Source organism: Zonotrichia albicollis, chromosome 19, assembly GCF_047830755.1.
Source record: "Zonotrichia albicollis isolate bZonAlb1 chromosome 19, bZonAlb1.hap1, whole genome shotgun sequence".
NCBI lineage: Eukaryota > Metazoa > Chordata > Aves > Passeriformes > Passerellidae > Zonotrichia > Zonotrichia albicollis.
In genome coordinates, this window is record NC_133837.1 from 13,365,993 (window position 1) to 13,384,670 (window position 18,678).

The window sequence follows — 18,678 nt, forward strand, 5'->3', positions numbered from 1 at the left end:
CCCCAACACAGTGGCACTGGCTGCCAGAGAGACTGCCCAGCTCACGTCCTGCATGCTGCCCCAGTTAAACCTGGCTCGCAGGACAGTTTGCCACTGTTCTCTCCACTATGTCCTGTTTGGACACAGGGTGGGGGGTGGAATCCCAGCAGTGCAGGGGATTTGGGCACTGTTAAACCTCACAGCCCAGCTGTACCATCCTGGTGACCTGTCACCCCCAGCTCTGCCATCACCTGGCACAGGGAGTTGGGGTGATTAGGAAGGAGCTGGTTTAAGGGCAGCTCTCCTGCTGCTGCAGCTCCAGCAAGACCTCAATATTATTCCTAGCAAAGCCAAACCCTCAGGCTCACCTTGGGGAGCCGTCAGGGCACTGGGCAGGGAGCCAACACCTCTGCTCACCTGGCAGGTAAAATGCATTCAGGATGCAATCCGTGCCAGGAAGAAAACATTCAACTTCCTTGGGGAGACCATCTCGCTGGTCCCATCGGTGGGGATCTTCATCACCATGAACCCTGGCTACGCCGGGCGCACCGAGCTGCCCGAGAACCTGAAAGCTCTGTTCAGGTGGGTCAGAGCCAGCTCTGTGCAGGTGGGTCAGAGCCAGCTCTGTTCAGGTGGGCCAATGCCAGCTCTGTTCAGGTGGGCCAATGCCAGCTCTGTTCAGGTGGGTCGGTGCCAGCTCTGTGCAGGTGGGTCGGTGCCAGCTCTGTGCAGGTGGGTCGGTGTCACTGCAGCCCTTCCCTCCATGCTGACACTCCTGTTCCACACCCGTAGCACCCTCAGCCAGGGGTGGTGGCTCTGGTGTGAGGGAGCCCTTGGCACCACAGCACAGTCCTGTCACTCCCCAGAGGTGCCAGGTGGGGTGAGCTGGGCTGCTCAGCATGGGGACAACATGCTCAGGTGGGTTGCCACCCTCAACAGAGAGTTGACCAAAAGGTGGTGAAGCACTGGAAGGGGAGGCACAGAGATGCTGTGGGACCCTGTCCTTGGTGAAACTCAGCCTGTGGCTGCAGAAGGGCTGGTGTGCCCCAGCCTGGTGGGACATGAGCCCCGCTTGGGAGGAGTCTGGGCAGGAGACCCCAGCAGGTGTAACTGCAGCAGCTGGGTGTTTGTGGCACTGGAAACCTGGGGGCAAACCCTGGGAGCTGTGGGAGGGTAAGGACGTGGTAAGCAGCCCTGACAATTGCAGCTGCTCCTCTCTAGACCCTGCGCCATGGTGGTCCCCGATTTTGAACTGATCTGCGAAATCATGCTTGTGGCAGAGGGGTTTCTCGATGCCAGGCTCCTGGCAAGGAAGTTCATCACTCTCTACACGCTCTGCAAAGAGCTGCTGTCGAAACAGGTAATTAACAATATTACACAGTGCTGGCTGGGAGAGGAAAGAGTCCATCTGATCCTCAAAGCTGACACTCTGTGGTGGGATTGCTGGTGGTGACACACAGAGTGACAGCTCTGCACAGCTCAGGTCTGTGGCTGGGCAGATCCTCTTCTACCAGGTGCATCATATGGCACCTTTCTGCCTTAAGGAAGGAATCAAGAAGCCCAAAAGCAGAATAACATGGAATTAGATTTGGCCAGTTAAGAGCATTCAGATGTTATTCATCTCAAGAGAGGTGATTTACTCTATAAAGGTGCCTCCAAGAAGGAAGTCAGGTTCCCAGTTCCAAACCACCCCCATGACTGACAGAGGCTTCTCCTGTAGATGAGCCCAGTTTAGGTCCAGCCCAGTGGGTGCCATGTGATGACCTGGCTGATGGAGAGGGTGTTCCTCTGCAGTGCTGTTTGAAGCAGTTCTCCCCCACCAAAGTGAAATGGTGATTCTCTGCTTCCTGCCACAGGACCACTATGACTGGGGGCTGCGGGCCATCAAGTCCGTGCTGGTGGTGGCAGGCTCCTTAAAGAGGGGGGACCCCGGCTCTGCAGAGGACCAGGTCCTGATGAGAGCTTTACGAGACTTCAATATCCCCAAGATCGTGACAGATGACTTGCCTGTGTTCTTGGGGCTGATTGGAGACCTGTTTCCAGCACTGGACGTTCCCAGGAAGAGGAACCTTGAATTTGAGAAGGTGCAAGCCCAAGCAGGGCACCATCCCCAGAGATGTGCCAGTCCTGGCAGGATCCAGAGACTGATGCTCTATTCAGCGCTCCCGGGGCAGCTGGCTCATCTGCAGGGCCTCTCCAAGGCTGCCGGTGCTCAGTGCCTGCTCTCCCTCCCAGGTGATCCGTGAGGCCGTGGTGGAGCTGAAGCTGCAGGCAGAGGAGAACTTTGTGCTGAAGGTGGTGCAGCTGGAGGAGCTGCTCCAAGTGCGACACTCCGTCTTCATCGTCGGCAACGCCGGCTCCGGCAAGTCCCAGGTAGGGCCAGACCATCCTGAGGCCATGGGCCCCCTCTGACCTTGGCCAAGCACATCCCGTGGCCTCCCATGGCTCCTTGGTGAGGGCTGTGCAGCCCCCAGCCCTGCCAGAGCATGTTCGGGCAGAGGACAGCAGTGCCAGGCGCTCGGGCACCGTGTGCCAGCCCTGCAGCTGAGCAGGTTTGGGATCACAGCTCAGGGGCTGCCCTGAGGGATACCCCGGGCAGAGCAGAGACAAAGACAGAGAGCAGACAGGGGCGCGCTCTCAGGATTGACCCTGGGCGTGCTGTGGTGCCGGCAGGGTGACAGACAGGGCTGGGGCAGGGCTGGGCTCACACGGGGCCCTGTCCAGGGGCTGGCTCTGCTCAGGGAGCTCAGGGCTTTCCCACCCAGGTGGGAGCAGGGCCCCATGGCCCCACCGCAGGCAGAGGCTGAGATTGCCCCAGTGGGATCAGCACCTGTGGCTGCACCATCCTCTCTGCACAGGTGCTGAAGTCGCTCAACAAGACATACAAAATGCTGAAGAGGAGGCCGGTCACGATGGACCTGGACCCCAAGGCTGTGACCTGTGATGAGCTGTTTGGGATCATCCATCCAGCCACACGGGAATGGAAGGATGGTGAGACACCAGTGCTGTGAGCTCAGTTTGTGGGATGTGAGATGCAATGGGAAGACTTTTCCTTGGGGCTCTTTCCCGGAGTGGGAAGGAGAAGGGATGTGTTTCATGGGAGCACCAATCCCACGTGTCCTCCAGCAAAGGACTGCGTGTGGAGAGGAACAAGCCGAGTCTCTCTCTGGGGCAGGTCTGTTCTCCACAGCCATGCGTGACCTGGCCAACATCACCCATGATGGGCCCAAATGGATCATCCTTGATGGAGACATTGATCCCATGTGGATCGAGTCCTTGAACACAGTCATGGATGACAATAAGGTTGGTGCCATCACAGCCCAGGGGCTTTGCTCATTTGTGATGTCGGGGGGACCAGCTCCAGACATCCCCCACAACGAGCCCCTTCCCCCAGGTCCTCACCTTGGCCAGCAACGAGCGCATCCCCCTCACTCCCACCATGAGGCTCATTTTCGAGATCAGCCACCTGCGCACGGCCACGCCGGCCACCGTGTCCCGGGCTGGGATCCTCTACATCAACCCCGCAGACCTGGGCTGGAGCCCGTGAGCTGGGACGGGACGGGACGGGATCCATGGGATGGGATGGGATGGGATGGGATGGGGTGGGATAGGATGGGATGGGATGGGATGGGATGGGATGGGATGGGATGGGATGGGATGGGATGGGATGGGATGGGATGGGATGGGATGGGATGGGATGGGATAGTTGCTGCAGCCCTGTTTGTCTCTCCCACAGCATTGTGGCCAGCTGGATTGAGACAAGGACAGAGAAGTCTGAGAAGGCTGCTCTGACAATCCTCTTTGACAAGTACCTGCCACCATGCCTGGAGAAGCTCAAGTCTGAGTTCAAGACAATCACCCCTGTTCCTGATGTCACGGCCATACAGACAGTTCTATCTCTGCTGGAATGTTTTCTGACACCCCAGAATGTCCCACCAGACTCACCCCGGGAGCAATACGAGCTCTTCTTCGTCTTTGCCTGCATCTGGGCCTTTGGTGGGGCCTTGTTCCAGGACCAGGTACAGCCAAGGGCCTGCCCAGCACTGCCACCCTTCTCTGCATCCCATCCTGTGGCTGGGCTCTGAGTGTCTCTGTTTTGTCCTCCAGCTGGTGGATCACCGTCAGCAGTTCAGCAAGTGGTGGCTGACAGAATTTAAAGCCATCAAGTTTCCTAGTCAGGGGACAGTTTTTGACTATTACATTCATCCAAACACGAAGACATTCAATCTCTGGGATGAAAGAGTGCCAGCGTTCGAGCTCGACCCCGACGTCCCCTTACAGGTATTTCCCACGAGCACTGTGTTTATCTGGTTTGTTTGGCTGTCACTCCACAATCTTGCCCTCAGTAATGTGTGGAGCATCATCAGGATTCAGACTGGTAGCACCCATGAAACCCAATGGCTTCCACTGGTTCTCTTTACCCCACAGAAGCCTCAGGCAAGGGCTGTGAGTTCCATGTCTCCTTTACCTTCAGATTAACCTGCAGCTTCAGAGTCTCACAAAATAGCTGTGACTATTGCCTGAGTGCAAACTGTCCTTTAGCACTTCATTTGTTGTTTCCTGCAGTGGCATCTTGCAGATTTTATCTAAGCTGTCAGGGAAAAGGGCGAGGAGCTGTGGCTGTGTGGTGGTTTCAGGAGCTGTTCACGTTGTTCTGTGTAATAACTAGGTTTTGGTCAGCAAGTCTTTAGAACGACAGAGCACACCAGAGGCGTTGCTTTAGAGAGGGACCAGGTTTGTCTGCAGAGAGCGGGGTCTGTTGGAGCTGCCAGGAGCGCTGTGCAGGGCTCTGGCACGCTGCCCCCACCGAGGATCCTGCCTCTGCCAGTGCCAGGGCAGTGCAGGGGCTGACAGAGCCTCTCCTCTCCTCTCCCCAGGCTGCTGTGGTGCACACCACAGAGACCATTCGCCTCCGCTACTTCATGGACCTGCTGATGGAGAAGCAGCGGCCGGTGATGCTGGTGGGGAACGCAGGGACCGGAAAGTCAGTCCTGATGTGGGACAAGCTGGAAGCTCTCGGCACAGACGAATACCTGGTGCAGTCTGTGCCCCTCAACTTCTACACAACCTCGGCCATGCTGCAGGGTAAGGCTCGCAGAGCCAGCAGCTGCCCCCACACTGGGCTGTGCTGCAGGGTCCTGCAGTGCTGACCCCCACCCACCCACTCCTCTCACTGCAGCCGTCCTTGAGAAACCCCTGGAGAAGAAATCAGGGAGGGTTTTTGGCCCACCTGGCACCAAAAGGCTGATCTACTTCATCGACGACATGAACATGCCAGAGGTGGACAAGTACGGCACGGTGGCACCACACACGCTGATGCGGCAGCACCTGGACCACGGGCACTGGTGGGTGCTGGAGGGGCACGGCACGATGGGGGGAACCTGTGCCCATCCCCAGGGAAAGCATCACGGTGCTGGTCCCCACACAGGTATGACAGGAACAAGCTGACCCTGAAGGACATTCGCAACTGCCAGTACGTGGCCTGCATGAACCCGACCGCGGGCTCCTTCACCATCGACCCACGGCTGCAGGTGGGCAGAGGGTGGAACGAGGCAGGGCACCCTGCAGTGCACCAGCCCCTGTGGGACCAAGTGCCCACGTGCATTTGTGCCCTTTGTGCAGCGCCACTTCTGCGTGCTGGCCGTGTGCTTCCCCAGCCGCGAGGCTCTGATCACCGTGTACGGCACCATCCTGGAGCAGCACCTGGCCCGCCACAACATGGCCATGCCTGTGCAGAAGATGCAGCCCAAGCTGGTGGCAGCAGCACTGGGTGAGCCTTTGCCCCGCCGGGGTGGGACGGGCCCCTGGGGAATGCTCGGGGGTCTCTGGGGACCTGCTCACCGCCCTGTCCTGCCAACAGCCCTGCACCAGAAGGTTGCCTCCAACTTCCTGCCAACAGCCATCAAGTTCCACTACATCTTCAACCTGCGGGACCTCTCCAATATATTCCAGGTATGGGAGAGCTGTTTCTTCTAAATCACCCTTGTTCCTCCCTTTCCTGATCCCACATCCTTGCAGCATACCATGTCCCTGAAAAGGGCCTTGGCCTCTCCCCAGAGCAAACCTTTGCAATCAGCTCTGAGCAGCACTAAAATGACCCTAAGGGCTGCGGGATTTGTTTGTCAGGGGCTGCTGTTCTCCACGCCTGACTGCCTGAAAACCCCCGTGGACTTGGTGCGTCTCTGGCTCCACGAAGCAGAGAGGGTGTATGGAGACAAGCTTGTCGATGAAGACGATCAGTACAGCTTCAAGAAGGTGATGGCTGACATCAGCAAAGCCTCCTTTCAGGTGAGTTGTGCTGAAAAGTCAGGTGCTCCAGCCCAGGTGCCCCACAGCTGAGCCCCACAGCTGGAATTACCTCTCGCAGGAGATCAATGAGGAGCTGATGTTCGCCAAGCCCAACATCTACTGCCACTTTGCCCAGGGCATGGATGAGTTCAAGTACATGCCAGTGACAAGCTGGGCATCCCTGAGTGCCCTGCTCGGGGAAGCCCTGGACAGCTACAATGAGGTGAATGCAGCGATGAATCTGGTGAGTGCCTGTGTCAGGCAGGTCTGCCTGGAAATGTGGGACTGCAGCATTGCACTGCTTGGTTGGGTTGCTGCATTATGGGGCATTCACTGCTCTTTCTGCCCTGATCCAGAACACCAAACCTTCCCCTCCTGTTCTCTTCAGGTGCTCTTTGAAGACGCAGTGTCTCACATTTGCAGAATTAGCCGGATCTTGGAGTCTCCTCGGGGCAATGCACTGCTGGTGGGGGTGGGAGGCAGTGGGAAGCAGAGCCTGGCTCGGCTGGCAGCTCACATCAGCAACCTGAGCGTGTTCCAGATCACGCTGAGGAAAGGCTACGGCATCCCAGACCTGAAGGTAGGAGCAGCCTTGGGCCCTGGCGCAGTGCAATCTGCCTGGGGCTGGGTCCTGCACTGGCAGTGAGAGTGCCTGGGGGGCTCACAGGCTCTGCTCTCCTTGTGACACTGCGTTTGCACACGAGGATCCACAGGTGACACCCCTGAGTCCTGCCCCAAGGGGCCACAGTGCTCCCCCAGCCAGGCATGGGCAGGGGCTGCTGGTGACACTGGGGGTGGTGGTGTGGGCAGCCCTGGTGCTGCACCTGTGCCTGGGCAGAGCACCTGGCACCAGCTCCTTCCCACAGGCTCCTTCCCAAAGGCTCCCTTCCCAAAGGCCCCCTTCCAGCGCCAGGGCAGCCCAGGGCTGCTCCAAACCGGTCACTTTGGAGAACACCTCGTGGGGGTTGCACTGGGGGGTGACCGGTTCTCTCTGTCCCAGCTGGACCTTGCCTCCCAGTACATGAAAGCAGCTGTGAAGAACATCCCCAGCGTGTTCCTGATGACAGACTCCCAGGTGGCTGAAGAATCATTCCTGGTTGTGATCAATGATTTCTTGGCGTCCGGGGAGGTGCCAGGCCTCTTTCAGGATAATGACATGGAAACCATCATCGGGTCCATGAGGCCTCAAGTGAAGTCGCTTGGATTGGAGGATACAAAGGAAAACTGCTGGAAATTATTTATAGATAAAGTCAGGCGCCAGTTAAAGGTGGGTGTTTGCTGTACAGGTTGATTTCTCTGTGCCCTGATTTACCCCATCCAAAACCTCTTTGCAACAGGCCACAGAACACTGAGGTTTCATCCCAGGATGGTGGGTTTAGGCAAAAGGTGTTGTCAGAGACTGCCCAGGTGCCCCCAGCCCCAGAGGCACAGGGCAGAACAGCCCTGTATTGACCTCCCTGCGGGCAGAGCAGATCAATGGCTTCCACAGCCACAGACCATGCTGGGCACTCCCAGGGACACCCACAGGAGCCCCGAGCTCAGCTGCTGACTGCAGGCACCAAAGGAACCCAGTTCCAGCCCTGGTGGGAGTCAATGGGAAGGCAGCAAAGCTCAGGCCTGCAGCAGGATCCCTGCAGTCCTGTGGAGCCCCAGAGACGCTGCCCCACCCTCAGGCACTGCTGCTCTGCCCCAGGTCGTCCTCTGCTTCTCGCCCGTGGGCTCCACCCTGCGTGTGCGGGCCAGGAGGTTCCCAGCTGTGGTCAACTGCACGGCCATCGACTGGTTCCATGAGTGGCCCGAGGACGCGCTCGTGTCCGTCAGCAGCCGCTTCCTGGAGGAAACCCCGGACATCGAGGTGAGCCGGGACCCAGCACAGCTGCACGGGGCAGTGAGCTGCTCCTCTGCTGCTCCCTGCCTTTAGTGTGCCCAGGGATGGGGCCTGGCATGACCCACAGGGCTGGGAACAGCAAGCTGGGAATAGGTCCTGGGATTAGTTTACTGCTGGTTCCAGCATCAGAGCCTGCAGCCTGTGCTGTGCTGGTGAGGATGAGCCCTCCCTTCCCATTCTGTCCTTAAAACACCTGCACAGGCAACAGCAGCTGCTCCCACACAGGGACGTCAGGGACAGAGCTGGGCATGGGAAGCAGCACCAGCGCCTTCACCATCAGCTCTGTCTCAGCTCTGCGTTGTGCTGCTGATGAAAGGGGTCGCTTTGCTCTGGCCTCTGTGGCTGCACACAGAGCCAGCCTTGCAGGAGGGCTCAGTGCAGCCTGCACACCACAGCCAGCTGCTGCAGCAGCTCCCTGTCTGTGCTCCCTGTGCAGCCAGAGGTCAAGGCCTCCATCAGCGAGTTCATGTCCTTCGTCCACACAAGCTCAAAGGAGATGTCCAAGATCTACCTGACCGTGGAGAGACGCTATAACTACACCACGCCAAAGACCTTCCTGGAGCAGATAAAGCTCTACCAGAACCTGCTGGCAGATAAAAGGAACAACCTCTCCAGCAGCATCGACAGGCTGGAGAAGGGGCTGATGAAGCTGCGGAGCACAGCATCACAGGTGCCTGCCCACAGCCCCTCCTGTGCATCATGCCTGTTCTGGGTCTGGCACAGGGGGAGAGAGCAGGCACATCCCTGCAGGATGGTCACAGTGTCTGTGAGGTCCCCAAGCCCCATAACGAGACACTGCTGCTCCACCAGGCAGGGCTTGGCAGGATCAGCCCTTTTATCTGTTCTGTTTCTTCCCTCATTGAGGTGGATGACCTGAAAGCCATGCTGGCAGTCCAGGAGGTGGAGCTGAAGCAGAAGAATGAGGACACAGACAAACTGATCCACGTGGTGGGCGTTGAGACAGAGAAGGTCAGCAAGGAGAAAGCCATTGCTGATGAGGAGGAGCTGAAGGTCGAGGCCATCAACAAGGTGCGAAGTGCTGAGTGGTGTCCAGCGTGGGACAGGGCAGCGTGAGCTCTGTGGTTACAGCCACTTACCCCATGCCACGTCCTCCCTCCCCAGATGGTGGCTGAGAAGCAGCGAGCCTGCGCGAGCGACCTGGCAGAAGCAGAGGTGGTGCTCTCGGCCGCCCGCGAGGCGCTCGACACGCTCAACAAGGTGGGTGAGCTCTCAGGGGAGGGAGGTGCCCAGCAGGGCCGGCAGCCCTGCCCAGGAGGATGCTCAGGGCCCTGTGGTCCCTCCCCAGTACAACCTGACAGAGCTCAAGTCCTTTGGGTCCCCACCGCCAGAGGTAGTGAACGTGATGGCAGCTGTGCTGATCCTGACAGCTGAAAACGGCAAGATTCCGAAGGACAAGAGCTGGACAGCAGGAAAAGTCAAGATAGGAAAAGCAGACACCTTCCTTGCAAGCTTAAAAAACTTTGATGGGGAAAACATCCCTGAGCCCTGTCTCAAGGCATTTGAGTGAGTCCATGGCTGGTTCCTGCCCCTTCACAGCCCCTGCCACCACCAGGGGGACGCAGAGCTCAGCAGGGTTTGGGGACAGGAGGGGATGCAGGCGCTGGCCCTGCTCTGCCACGCTGCCACCCAGAGGCAGCCCAAGCGCGGGGAGGAGAGGGACAGGAGGAGAGGGACAGGTGCCAGCAGCTCCACAGCACGGCTGTCCTCCTGTCCTGCTCCAGGCCCTACCGGAACGACCCCAGCTTTAATCCCGAGTTCATCAAGTCCAAGTCCACGGCCGCAGCAGGGCTGTGCTCCTGGTGCCTCAACATGGTGCGCTTCTACGAGGTGCACTGCATAGTGAAGCCCAAGAGACAGGCAGTGGCCGATGCTGATGCTGAGCTGGCAGAGGCGCAGGCAAGGCTGAGTAAAATCAAGAGCAAAATTGTGGTAAGTGTGCGTCCCCACAGCCCCCAGCCACCAAAGGAGCAAATGAACTCTGTGTACCCAGAGCCCGGCCCAAACACTGCGCTGGGCTGGAGATGCTACAGAGTTCTGGGACCATGGAGCTTCCCATCTGGGCAGGGAATAGCTCTGGGGCTGTTCTCTTTCAAAGGCCCTGAATCAAAATCTGGCGACTCTCACTGCTCAGTTTGAGAAAGCCACAGCAGAGAAGATCAAATGCCAGCAGGAGGCTGATGAAACCAGCAAAGTCATCAACTTGGCAAACAGGTACCATGCAAGCATTGGCTCTGAAGCACCAAGGCAAGCTGCTGCTCCCTGGCATTGCCTGGTGGCCCTGACACCAGGGGCATGGGAGCAGCAGAGCCCCCCATACCCTCCCCAAATTAAAAAATTCTGAGATTAATTGGGCCAGACATTCATGGGGGGAGGCAGCCATGGAGATGTTTGGTGACAAGGCCCCAGGTCACCATGGCTGAGTTGCCACCCACCCCTGGCCTGGTCACAGCACCAGCACCACAGCACCAGCACCATCCCCTCCTACCCCTAGGCTCGTTGGGGGCCTGGCGTCCGAGAACGTGCGCTGGGCTGAGTCCGTGGAGGATCTCAAAGTGCAGGAGAAGACGCTGTGCGGGGACGTGCTGCTGGTCTCTGCCTTCGTGTCCTACATCGGATACTTCACCAAGAGGTACAGGGCTGAGCTGATGGAGAAGCACTGGCTCCCCTTCCTCCAGGCGCAGAAGGTGAGGGGCGCAGGTTCCACCCCAGAGGGCGTCCCCCTGCCCTGCAGCACCGGGGGCTCCCACCCCTCTGCCCCAGGCACCGACAGCCCCTCCCGGCAGGTGCCCATCCCCATCACCCCGGACCTGGACCCCCTGAGCCTCCTCACGGACTCGGCCGACGTGGCTGCCTGGAACAACCAGGGGCTGCCCAGCGACCGCACCTCCACCGAGAACGCGGCCATCCTGTGCAGCACGCAGCGCTGGCCGCTGCTCGTGGACGCCCAGCAGCAGGGCGGAAAGTGGATTAAGAACAAATTTGGGGAGGACCTGCAGATCGTCCGCCTGGGCCAGAAGAGGTGCGCCAGGGGCTGTGGGGTGGGCACAGGCCCAGGCTGCACCAGCCCCCCTTTCCCTGCCATTGAGGGGTGCAGAGTCAGAGCACCCAAGGGCAGCAGCCCTGATGGTGTACCCAACACCTCCAAAAGCTCTGTGGGGGACTGGCAGAGCACAGCGGGGTCCCAACAGGGCACAGTGGGTGGAAAGCACTCCGTGAGCCCCCCACAGCAGCCCGAGCCCCCCACAGTGCACAAGCTTGCCATAGACATCTCCCCTGTCGCCCCTCAGATACCTGGACATCATTGCCCAGGCGGTCTCTGAAGGACAGACGCTGCTCATCGAGGACATCGGGGAGACCATAGAGGCAGTGCTGGACCCGCTGCTGGGCAGGACCTTAATGGGCAGGTCAGCACACCCCAGTGCTCAGGGGTTTCACCTGCCCCATCAGCCACTGCTGCCCCAAAATGCTGCTAGATGCACCTTCACTGTGGGCAGCCTGGGAGCCTGATCCTTCTTTTGCTTTGGCCACATCCCCAGTGCTCCCCAGTATGTCCCATGGAGGACATCTGTACTGAATGTGGCCTGGCCCCAGCATCCAGCTCGTTTAGTGACTCAAGGACACGTTCCCTGGGACACCTGCCATGTGGCACGAAAAGCTGGAGGGGGAACTGCACCCCAGAGGCCATGAGGGGCTGTGGCAGGGCAGCCTCCAGCTCCTGTTCCTCCATCCTTGCCCTGCCAAGTCTGGTTTGGTACTTCTGCCCTTGCTGTGCCTTTTCCCAACCAAAGAAATTCATCCCAGCAGGAACAGCACACAGGCTGAGGGCATCTGTGGGTGGTGAGTTACTGCCCAGTGTGCGGGGATTAATTTGTTTAATTAACTGAACAGATACATTAGGATTGGAGATAAAGAAGTAGAGTATAACCAGCAGTTCCGCCTAATTCTGCATACCCGAAGTTTCAACCCGCACTACAAGCCAGAGGTGCAGGCTCAGTGCACTCTCATCAACTTCTTGGTGACGCGGGAGGGCCTGGAGGACCAGCTGCTGGCTGCTGTGGTGGCCCGGGAGCGGCCAGACCTGGAGGCCCTGAAGGTGCAGGGGCATGGGGGCTGCTCAGAGGGGTGGGGAGGCCGGGGCACTGTGGAGGGTCTGGGCAGGGAGTGTCAGAGCTCCCTCTGTGCCCGCTGCTGTTCAGCAGGAGCCAAGGAAGCTCCGAGCAGCCAGCACTGCCTGGGTGCACTCATCACCTCACCCTGGGCTGATGCTGGGAGCCAGCAGGGCCACATCCACCCCCCCTCCACCGGCACCTTGGTGCCCCTATGGCAGGGGACCGGCACCAGCCCTCGGGTGTGCTCTCGAGTGACACATCCCTGGGTGCTGCTCCTGCAGGCAAGCCTGACCAAGAGCCAGAACGAGTTCAAGATCAAGCTGAAGGAGCTGGAGGACTCCCTGCTCGCCCGGCTGTCGGCTGCCGGGGGAGATTTCCTGCGGGATACAGCACTGGTGGAGAACCTGGAGATAACGAAGCGCACAGCCAAGGAAATTGAGGAAAAGGTAAATGTGCTCGCTGGAGCTGGTGCCACAGGCAGAGGGACAGCTCGGCTGGGCACCCAGCAGGAGGGTGGGCACTGCTTTGCTGTGTGACGGGGTTCTGGTGACACCCATCCCCTGCACCTCCAGGTAAAAGAAGCCAAAGTCACTGAAGTACAAATAAACGTTGCGAGAGAGAACTACCGGCCGGCAGCAGAGCGTGCATCCCTGCTGTACTTCATCCTGAGTGACCTCTGCAAGATCAACCCCATCTACCAGTTCTCTCTCAAGGTAGCTGGGGAGTGAGGAGGGACAGAGATGTCTGTGGGTGGGACAGAGCTGGGGCACCATGGAGAGTCAGTGTTTGAGCTTTCATGCTGCTGACAAGACCCCAGCAGCCACAGGCTGATGCCTGCTGGGATCTCCTCAGGCCTTCAACGGGGTCTTTGAGAAAGCCATCGAGCGAGCAGTCCCCAGCGACGACACCCGGGAAAGGGTGATCAACCTGACCGACCAGATCACCTTCTCTGTCTATGTGTACACTGCTCAGGGCCTCTTTGAGAGAGACAAACTCATCTTCCTGGCCCAGGTTACCTTCCAGGTAATCCCTCCTGCTGTACCACAGGCATTCACGTGGCTTTAAGCAGCTTGTTCTCTTACTCTGGTGCTGCTGTGGATGTTCAGAGCCTCTCACCCCTCACACTGGGGCCGTGGGCATTGGGTGGCTGTGATGCTGCACTCCAAACTCTCAGGTCCTGGCCCTCAAGAAAGAAGTGAACCCAGCAGAGCTGGACTTTCTCCTGCGCTTCCCTTCCAAGACTGGAGTCACGTCCCCTGTGGACTTCCTGCCCAACCAGAACTGGGGTGCTGTCAAGGTGGGTCTGTGCAGTCACCCACTGTGCCAAGGCAATGCCAGCACGGTGCAGCGGGTCCTGCAGGGGGGCCCTGGGGATGAGCAGAGCCCAGGAGTGATTCAGTCCTTCTCTGGGGAACCTGAAGGCACTTTCAGAAATGGACGAGTTCACCAGCCTGGAGAACGACATCGAGAGCTCAGCAAAGCGATGGAAAAGGTTTGTGGAGATGGAGGCGCCAGAGAACGAGGTGCTCCCCATGGACTGGAAGAACAAGACAGCCCTGCAGAAGCTGTGTGTGCTGCGGTGCCTGCGCCCCGACAGGATGACCTATGCCATCAGGTACCTGGTGCCCAGCACAGGGCTCTCCTGCCAGAGCCCAGAGTGTCACCACTCCAGCTGCAACCAGGGACTGTTCCCATCTCACAGGGTGGTTCTATTTTTCTGTAGGAACTTTGTGGAAGAGAAAATGGGAAGCAAGTATGTGAAAGGAAGGAGCATTGATTTCTCTGAGGTGTACAAGGAGAGCAGCCCCTCCTCGCCCATGTTCTTCATCCTCTCCCCTGGTGTTGACCCACTGAAGGACGTGGAGGCTCTGGGTGAGGCGCTGCCCACCCCAGACTGGCACCAGCCCCCTGGCCAAGCGGCCAGAACTGCAGGGACTCACTCAGTGCTGATACTGACTGCAGACATTCCCCTCACAGGCACAAGGCTGGGCTTCACCATTGACAACGGGAAGATCCACAATGTGTCCCTGGGGCAGGGCCAGGAGGTGGTGGCAGAGCACGCCATGGAGGTGGCGGCTGCCAAGGGCCACTGGGTCATCCTGCAGGTGGGTGGGGGCAGTGGGGCACAGCACAAGGCACACAGTCCTGCTAGTCCAGGCACAGCACGCAGGGTGACCCTGCTGGCCATGGCAGTGACACTGCCTGGGCTGGCTGGCTGCACCCAGCAGCTTCCCCCTGTGGAGCCACAGCAGGAATCGGGGTGGGGGGAAGTGAGATTCTCAGGGTGCAGAGTTTCTTCTGCAGAACATCCACCTGGTGGCACGGTGGCTGAGCACGCTGGAGAAGCTGGTGGAGCACCACAGCCTAGAAAGCCACCCCGAGTACCGACTGTACATGAGCGCCGAGCCAGCCCCCAGCCCCGAGACACACATCATCCCGCAGGGGCTGCTGGACAACTCCATCAAGATCACCAACGAGCCGCCCACAGGCATGCGTGCCAACCTGCACGGAGCCCTGGACCTCTTCAATCAGGTACCCCTGTGCTCCTGGGGCCGTTCTGGGCTCCAGGCACGGCTCATCCTCTCCTGGGCTCCACAGGCTGAGCACCTCACCTCGGGGGTGTCTCTGCTGCCAGGGACACTGCACCTGGAGCCAGCCCTCACCAGCACGTCCTCCTGGAGTGCCCAGGGGCCCCCTCGGGCAGGGGTTTAGGGGTAACCAGAGCTGCCCGAGGGTTTCCAACACAAGGAAGTGCCAGGTTGCCAATGCCTTTCCTGAGGCTGAACCTGGAGCTGCTGCAGCTTTGCCAGGAACAAGCTGCCTCAGCTGTCAGCAGGGCATTGAGGTGTGAACTCCAAATTCCTTCATAAACAAATGAGTGCAAAAATTACCAACTAGGAAATCATTAAAATACAATTGTGTGCCTTTTTTTTCTAATGAACACTTTCGGTTCTCTTTTGCCTATGAATGTTCTTCATGAGAGGAGCATCTGATAGCAGTATTCAGTCGCAACCCACCCTCACTGTTCCTCTGCAGGAAATTCTGGAGCAGTGCAGCAAAGAGTCGGAGTTCAGGTGCATCCTGTTTGCCCTCTGCTACTTCCACGCCGCGGTGGCCGAGCGGCGCAGGTTCGGGACCCAGGGCTGGAACAGGTCCTACCCCTTCAACAACGGCGACCTGACCGTCTCTGTCAACGTCCTGCAGAACTACCTGGAGGCCAACGCCAAGGTGAGGGATGGCAAGGTGACTGCTCCTCAGCACAGCACAGCACACATGCAGCAATTGGCCTTGCTCAGAACATTCACCAGTTTGCAGCACAAACATCATCTCACAAAGCCCAGGGCCAGGAGCAGCTCCTGCTCTGCTCCCTGCACGCTCAGGAAGGGGAAGGGGATGAGTACTCAGCCTGACTGAGATGGCTGAAAAAGGCATCAAGCACCAGCCAGGCAAGTGCCTGCTCTGCCCACCTGCCTGCTCCAACCCATGCCTTGGTGGTTGGTGGGTGGTTCCACCTAAAAAGCAAAGCCTGCCCCAAGAATGCAGGTGCAGTGAGCAGCGCTGAAGACTCACCTTTAGACCTGCCCTCACAGATGAGATCAGTGCTGGTTGGAAAAAAGACAGGATTCAAACACAGATGGCTGTGTTCATACTGGGCCAGGGAGAAATCTGTGGGTGATCAAGAGACACCCCTCTTCCCAAGCCTCTGTGTGTCCAGGGACCGTCACCTCCCTCACACACAATCCTGCAGCCGTCGCTCTGTGGCTGCATGGGGAACTCCAGGGAGAGCCCCAGCTTGAGCGTCTCTGTGCAGGTCCCGTGGGATGACCTCCGGTACCTGTTTGGGGAGATCATGTACGGGGGGCACATCACGGACGACTGGGACCGCCGGCTGTGCCGCACGTACCTGAGCGAGTACGTGCAGCCCGAGATGCTGGACGGGGAGGTGTCCTTGGCTCCAGGGTTCATGATCCCTCCCCGCATGGATTACGAGGTGAGAAACATTGCAATCTTCTCTAGAAAACCCCTGCTCTGGAAAAACGGGCATGAGCACACGTTCCCCCTCGCTCGCCAACCAATTCGTCAGTCCCCTGGGAATAAGCAGAATTGCTGCAAAAGTAATTCCTGTGGTTGAGATGGAAAGGGAAAAGCTTGGGTGAGACACAAGTTAAAAAAGAGCCTCCATGCCCACGGGCAGGTGCCGTGAAGGGCCCCAAGAGTGGTGATGGGCTTTCAAGGTTGCAGGGAACTCTGGGCTCCTTTGCCTGCACTTCCAAGCTAAGGCTGACCCTGCACCCAGGCCTACCACCAGTACATCGATGACAACCTGCCAGGAGAGAGCCCCCACCTGTACGGGCTGCACCCCAATGCAGAGATGGGATTCCTGACCGTCACCTCAGACAGGCTCTTCCGCACGGTGCTGGAGCTGCAGCCCAAGGAATCCGAGGCTGCCGGAGGCTCGGGTGTCTCCCGAGAGGAACAGGCGAGTCAAGCCCTTTGTGGCAGAAATAACTGATTTTTTATAAGGTGGGGGGAAGTAATTACTTTGGGGAAAAAAACCTCTTAAGGGTGACAACTGCGAGGCTAGAGAGGGGAGGCAGATACAGGTCTGGAGACAACTGAGAGAGCAGCCCATAGCAGGAAGGAAGGGACAGCAGAGGGAGGGGATTCCAGCCCTAATACAGACCCAAGAGCAGTTAATAACAGAATATGGAGTGTTAGTAACAGAGGAGGAGGTACAAAGAAACACCAGGGCAGAAAAAGAAAAAAATCTTAACAACTTAATTAAATGGTTCCTACAGCACTTTTCTTTGGGCAAGAGCAGTTTATGGCATTCTCATTTCAGGTGAAGGCAGTCCTGGATGAAATCGTCCAGCAGCTGCCAGACCCATTCAACATGGAGGAGATGATGGGAAAGGCAAAGGAAAAAACCCCATACACGGTTGTAGCCCTCCAGGAGTGTGAGAGGATGAACATCCTGACCAACGAGATGAGGCGCTCGCTGAAGGAGCTGGACCTGGGACTGCAGGTACACAGCGGGCGGCGCCTGGGTCATCTCCCAGCACTGCAAAGCCCTCTCTGGGCTGGGCCAGGAGCACCGGGCAGCCCCAGCCTTGTGCTCCCCGGGCCCACACACGTCCCTCGGGCTGTCCCAGCAGCAGCTGCCAGTGACAACACTGCCTGGGCTTTTCTCTTTCTCAAAGGGAGAGCTGACGATTACATCCGAGATGGAAGAGCTGTCAAATGCTCTCTTCTATGACAACGTTCCAGAATCATGGACACGTTATGCCTACCCCTCCCTCCTCACCCTGGCCAACTGGTACGCGGACCTGCTCCTGCGGATCAGGGTGAGCAGAGTGTGTGTGACTGCCAGAGCCTGGAGTGCCCAGGACTCTGCCACCAGTGCCCTGCTTCATTGGTAACTGATTTATTTCTCAGTGTCAATTTAACCAGCCTGAAGTACCTGAAAAGGGCTGGTACTGCAGGAATGGGAGCAAAAGTCTGACCAGGGTTCCCATTACAGTACATCACTGTGGCAAAAGAACATCAGCTCCCCCTCCCTCTTATTACAACCCTGGGTGTCCCATAAAAAGTATTAATAAAACTGGCCTTGTTAAAAAATAACAGCAGCATTTTCTGCACTATGAATTCAGGGTTTCAGCTTCACTGCTGCAGGGGAATCTGCTGCTTATTCCTCCCACACCACCTCCAGCCAGCCTCCATTCTGCAAGATCAGCTGAAGCTTGGCTTACGCACAGCAGAGCATCAGCTCTGCCACAGTGCCCTGCAGCTCACAGCATGCCCTCCACCCTAAAGGACTCTGCTGCTTTATTTTCCAGGAACTGGAAGTCTGGTCAACAGATTTTGTGCTGCCTGCAACAGTGTGGCTGGCGGGATTCTTCAACCCCCAGTCCTTCCTCACAGCCATCATGCAGTCCACAGCCAGGAAAAAGCAGTGGCCACTGGACAAGATGTGTCTGGCAGCGGAGGTGACCAAGAAAACCCGCGAGGAAATAACATTTCCCCCTAGAGAAGGCTCCTACGTGCACGGGCTGTTCATGGAAGGTAAAAGCTGCATCTCTGAGGTGTTTCAGACACGGAGCAGGCCCAGCTCAGCCCTTCTTCTCCCTCGTGCAGGGTCAGCACTTGCTGGCGGCAGCGCAGAGCAGGGAGCCCTGGGTGCACCTGGGTCCATCTGGGTCCATCTGGGGCCCCCTGGGTCCTGGCTCAGCCGCCAGCTGAGGGCAGCACTGCCCGCATCTCACAGCCCTACCAAACCAGAGATTTGTGTTTTAGCAGTTCAGGCTCCAGCTCATGAACCCCAGGGCTTCTGGAGCTACAGGGCTCTAGTGAATACATATGTCACATTGTTAGTTGATGCTTGAGTAAGACAAA

General features: G+C 58.2%; 1 protein-coding gene across 1 annotated transcript in view; it reads left to right on the forward strand.

The window, feature by feature from the left end:
- The window catches only part of LOC102070916 (dynein axonemal heavy chain 17), a 30,178-nt gene that overhangs the window by 10,605 nt on the left and 895 nt on the right, over positions 1 to 18,678 (forward strand). Inside the window, exons 34-76 of the mRNA XM_074554838.1 lie at positions 404 to 561; positions 1,201 to 1,339; positions 1,836 to 2,063; positions 2,215 to 2,352; positions 2,838 to 2,970; positions 3,155 to 3,282; positions 3,374 to 3,522; positions 3,716 to 3,998; positions 4,087 to 4,260; positions 4,857 to 5,064; positions 5,159 to 5,324; positions 5,408 to 5,510; positions 5,602 to 5,749; positions 5,840 to 5,931; positions 6,106 to 6,267; positions 6,347 to 6,511; positions 6,656 to 6,847; positions 7,268 to 7,534; positions 7,961 to 8,122; positions 8,592 to 8,825; positions 9,020 to 9,184; positions 9,278 to 9,373; positions 9,462 to 9,679; positions 9,898 to 10,105; positions 10,272 to 10,387; positions 10,668 to 10,860; positions 10,960 to 11,195; positions 11,464 to 11,580; positions 12,065 to 12,269; positions 12,567 to 12,731; positions 12,858 to 12,998; positions 13,138 to 13,308; positions 13,460 to 13,582; positions 13,707 to 13,900; positions 14,009 to 14,157; positions 14,263 to 14,390; positions 14,590 to 14,817; positions 15,322 to 15,513; positions 16,097 to 16,276; positions 16,583 to 16,765; positions 17,129 to 17,311; positions 17,487 to 17,630; positions 18,123 to 18,348. Of these exons, the coding sequence (XP_074410939.1) occupies positions 404 to 561; positions 1,201 to 1,339; positions 1,836 to 2,063; positions 2,215 to 2,352; positions 2,838 to 2,970; positions 3,155 to 3,282; positions 3,374 to 3,522; positions 3,716 to 3,998; positions 4,087 to 4,260; positions 4,857 to 5,064; positions 5,159 to 5,324; positions 5,408 to 5,510; positions 5,602 to 5,749; positions 5,840 to 5,931; positions 6,106 to 6,267; positions 6,347 to 6,511; positions 6,656 to 6,847; positions 7,268 to 7,534; positions 7,961 to 8,122; positions 8,592 to 8,825; positions 9,020 to 9,184; positions 9,278 to 9,373; positions 9,462 to 9,679; positions 9,898 to 10,105; positions 10,272 to 10,387; positions 10,668 to 10,860; positions 10,960 to 11,195; positions 11,464 to 11,580; positions 12,065 to 12,269; positions 12,567 to 12,731; positions 12,858 to 12,998; positions 13,138 to 13,308; positions 13,460 to 13,582; positions 13,707 to 13,900; positions 14,009 to 14,157; positions 14,263 to 14,390; positions 14,590 to 14,817; positions 15,322 to 15,513; positions 16,097 to 16,276; positions 16,583 to 16,765; positions 17,129 to 17,311; positions 17,487 to 17,630; positions 18,123 to 18,348 (7,390 nt within the window). The remainder of the gene's footprint in view (positions 1 to 403; positions 562 to 1,200; positions 1,340 to 1,835; positions 2,064 to 2,214; positions 2,353 to 2,837; positions 2,971 to 3,154; positions 3,283 to 3,373; positions 3,523 to 3,715; positions 3,999 to 4,086; positions 4,261 to 4,856; positions 5,065 to 5,158; positions 5,325 to 5,407; positions 5,511 to 5,601; positions 5,750 to 5,839; positions 5,932 to 6,105; positions 6,268 to 6,346; positions 6,512 to 6,655; positions 6,848 to 7,267; positions 7,535 to 7,960; positions 8,123 to 8,591; positions 8,826 to 9,019; positions 9,185 to 9,277; positions 9,374 to 9,461; positions 9,680 to 9,897; positions 10,106 to 10,271; positions 10,388 to 10,667; positions 10,861 to 10,959; positions 11,196 to 11,463; positions 11,581 to 12,064; positions 12,270 to 12,566; positions 12,732 to 12,857; positions 12,999 to 13,137; positions 13,309 to 13,459; positions 13,583 to 13,706; positions 13,901 to 14,008; positions 14,158 to 14,262; positions 14,391 to 14,589; positions 14,818 to 15,321; positions 15,514 to 16,096; positions 16,277 to 16,582; positions 16,766 to 17,128; positions 17,312 to 17,486; positions 17,631 to 18,122; positions 18,349 to 18,678) is intronic.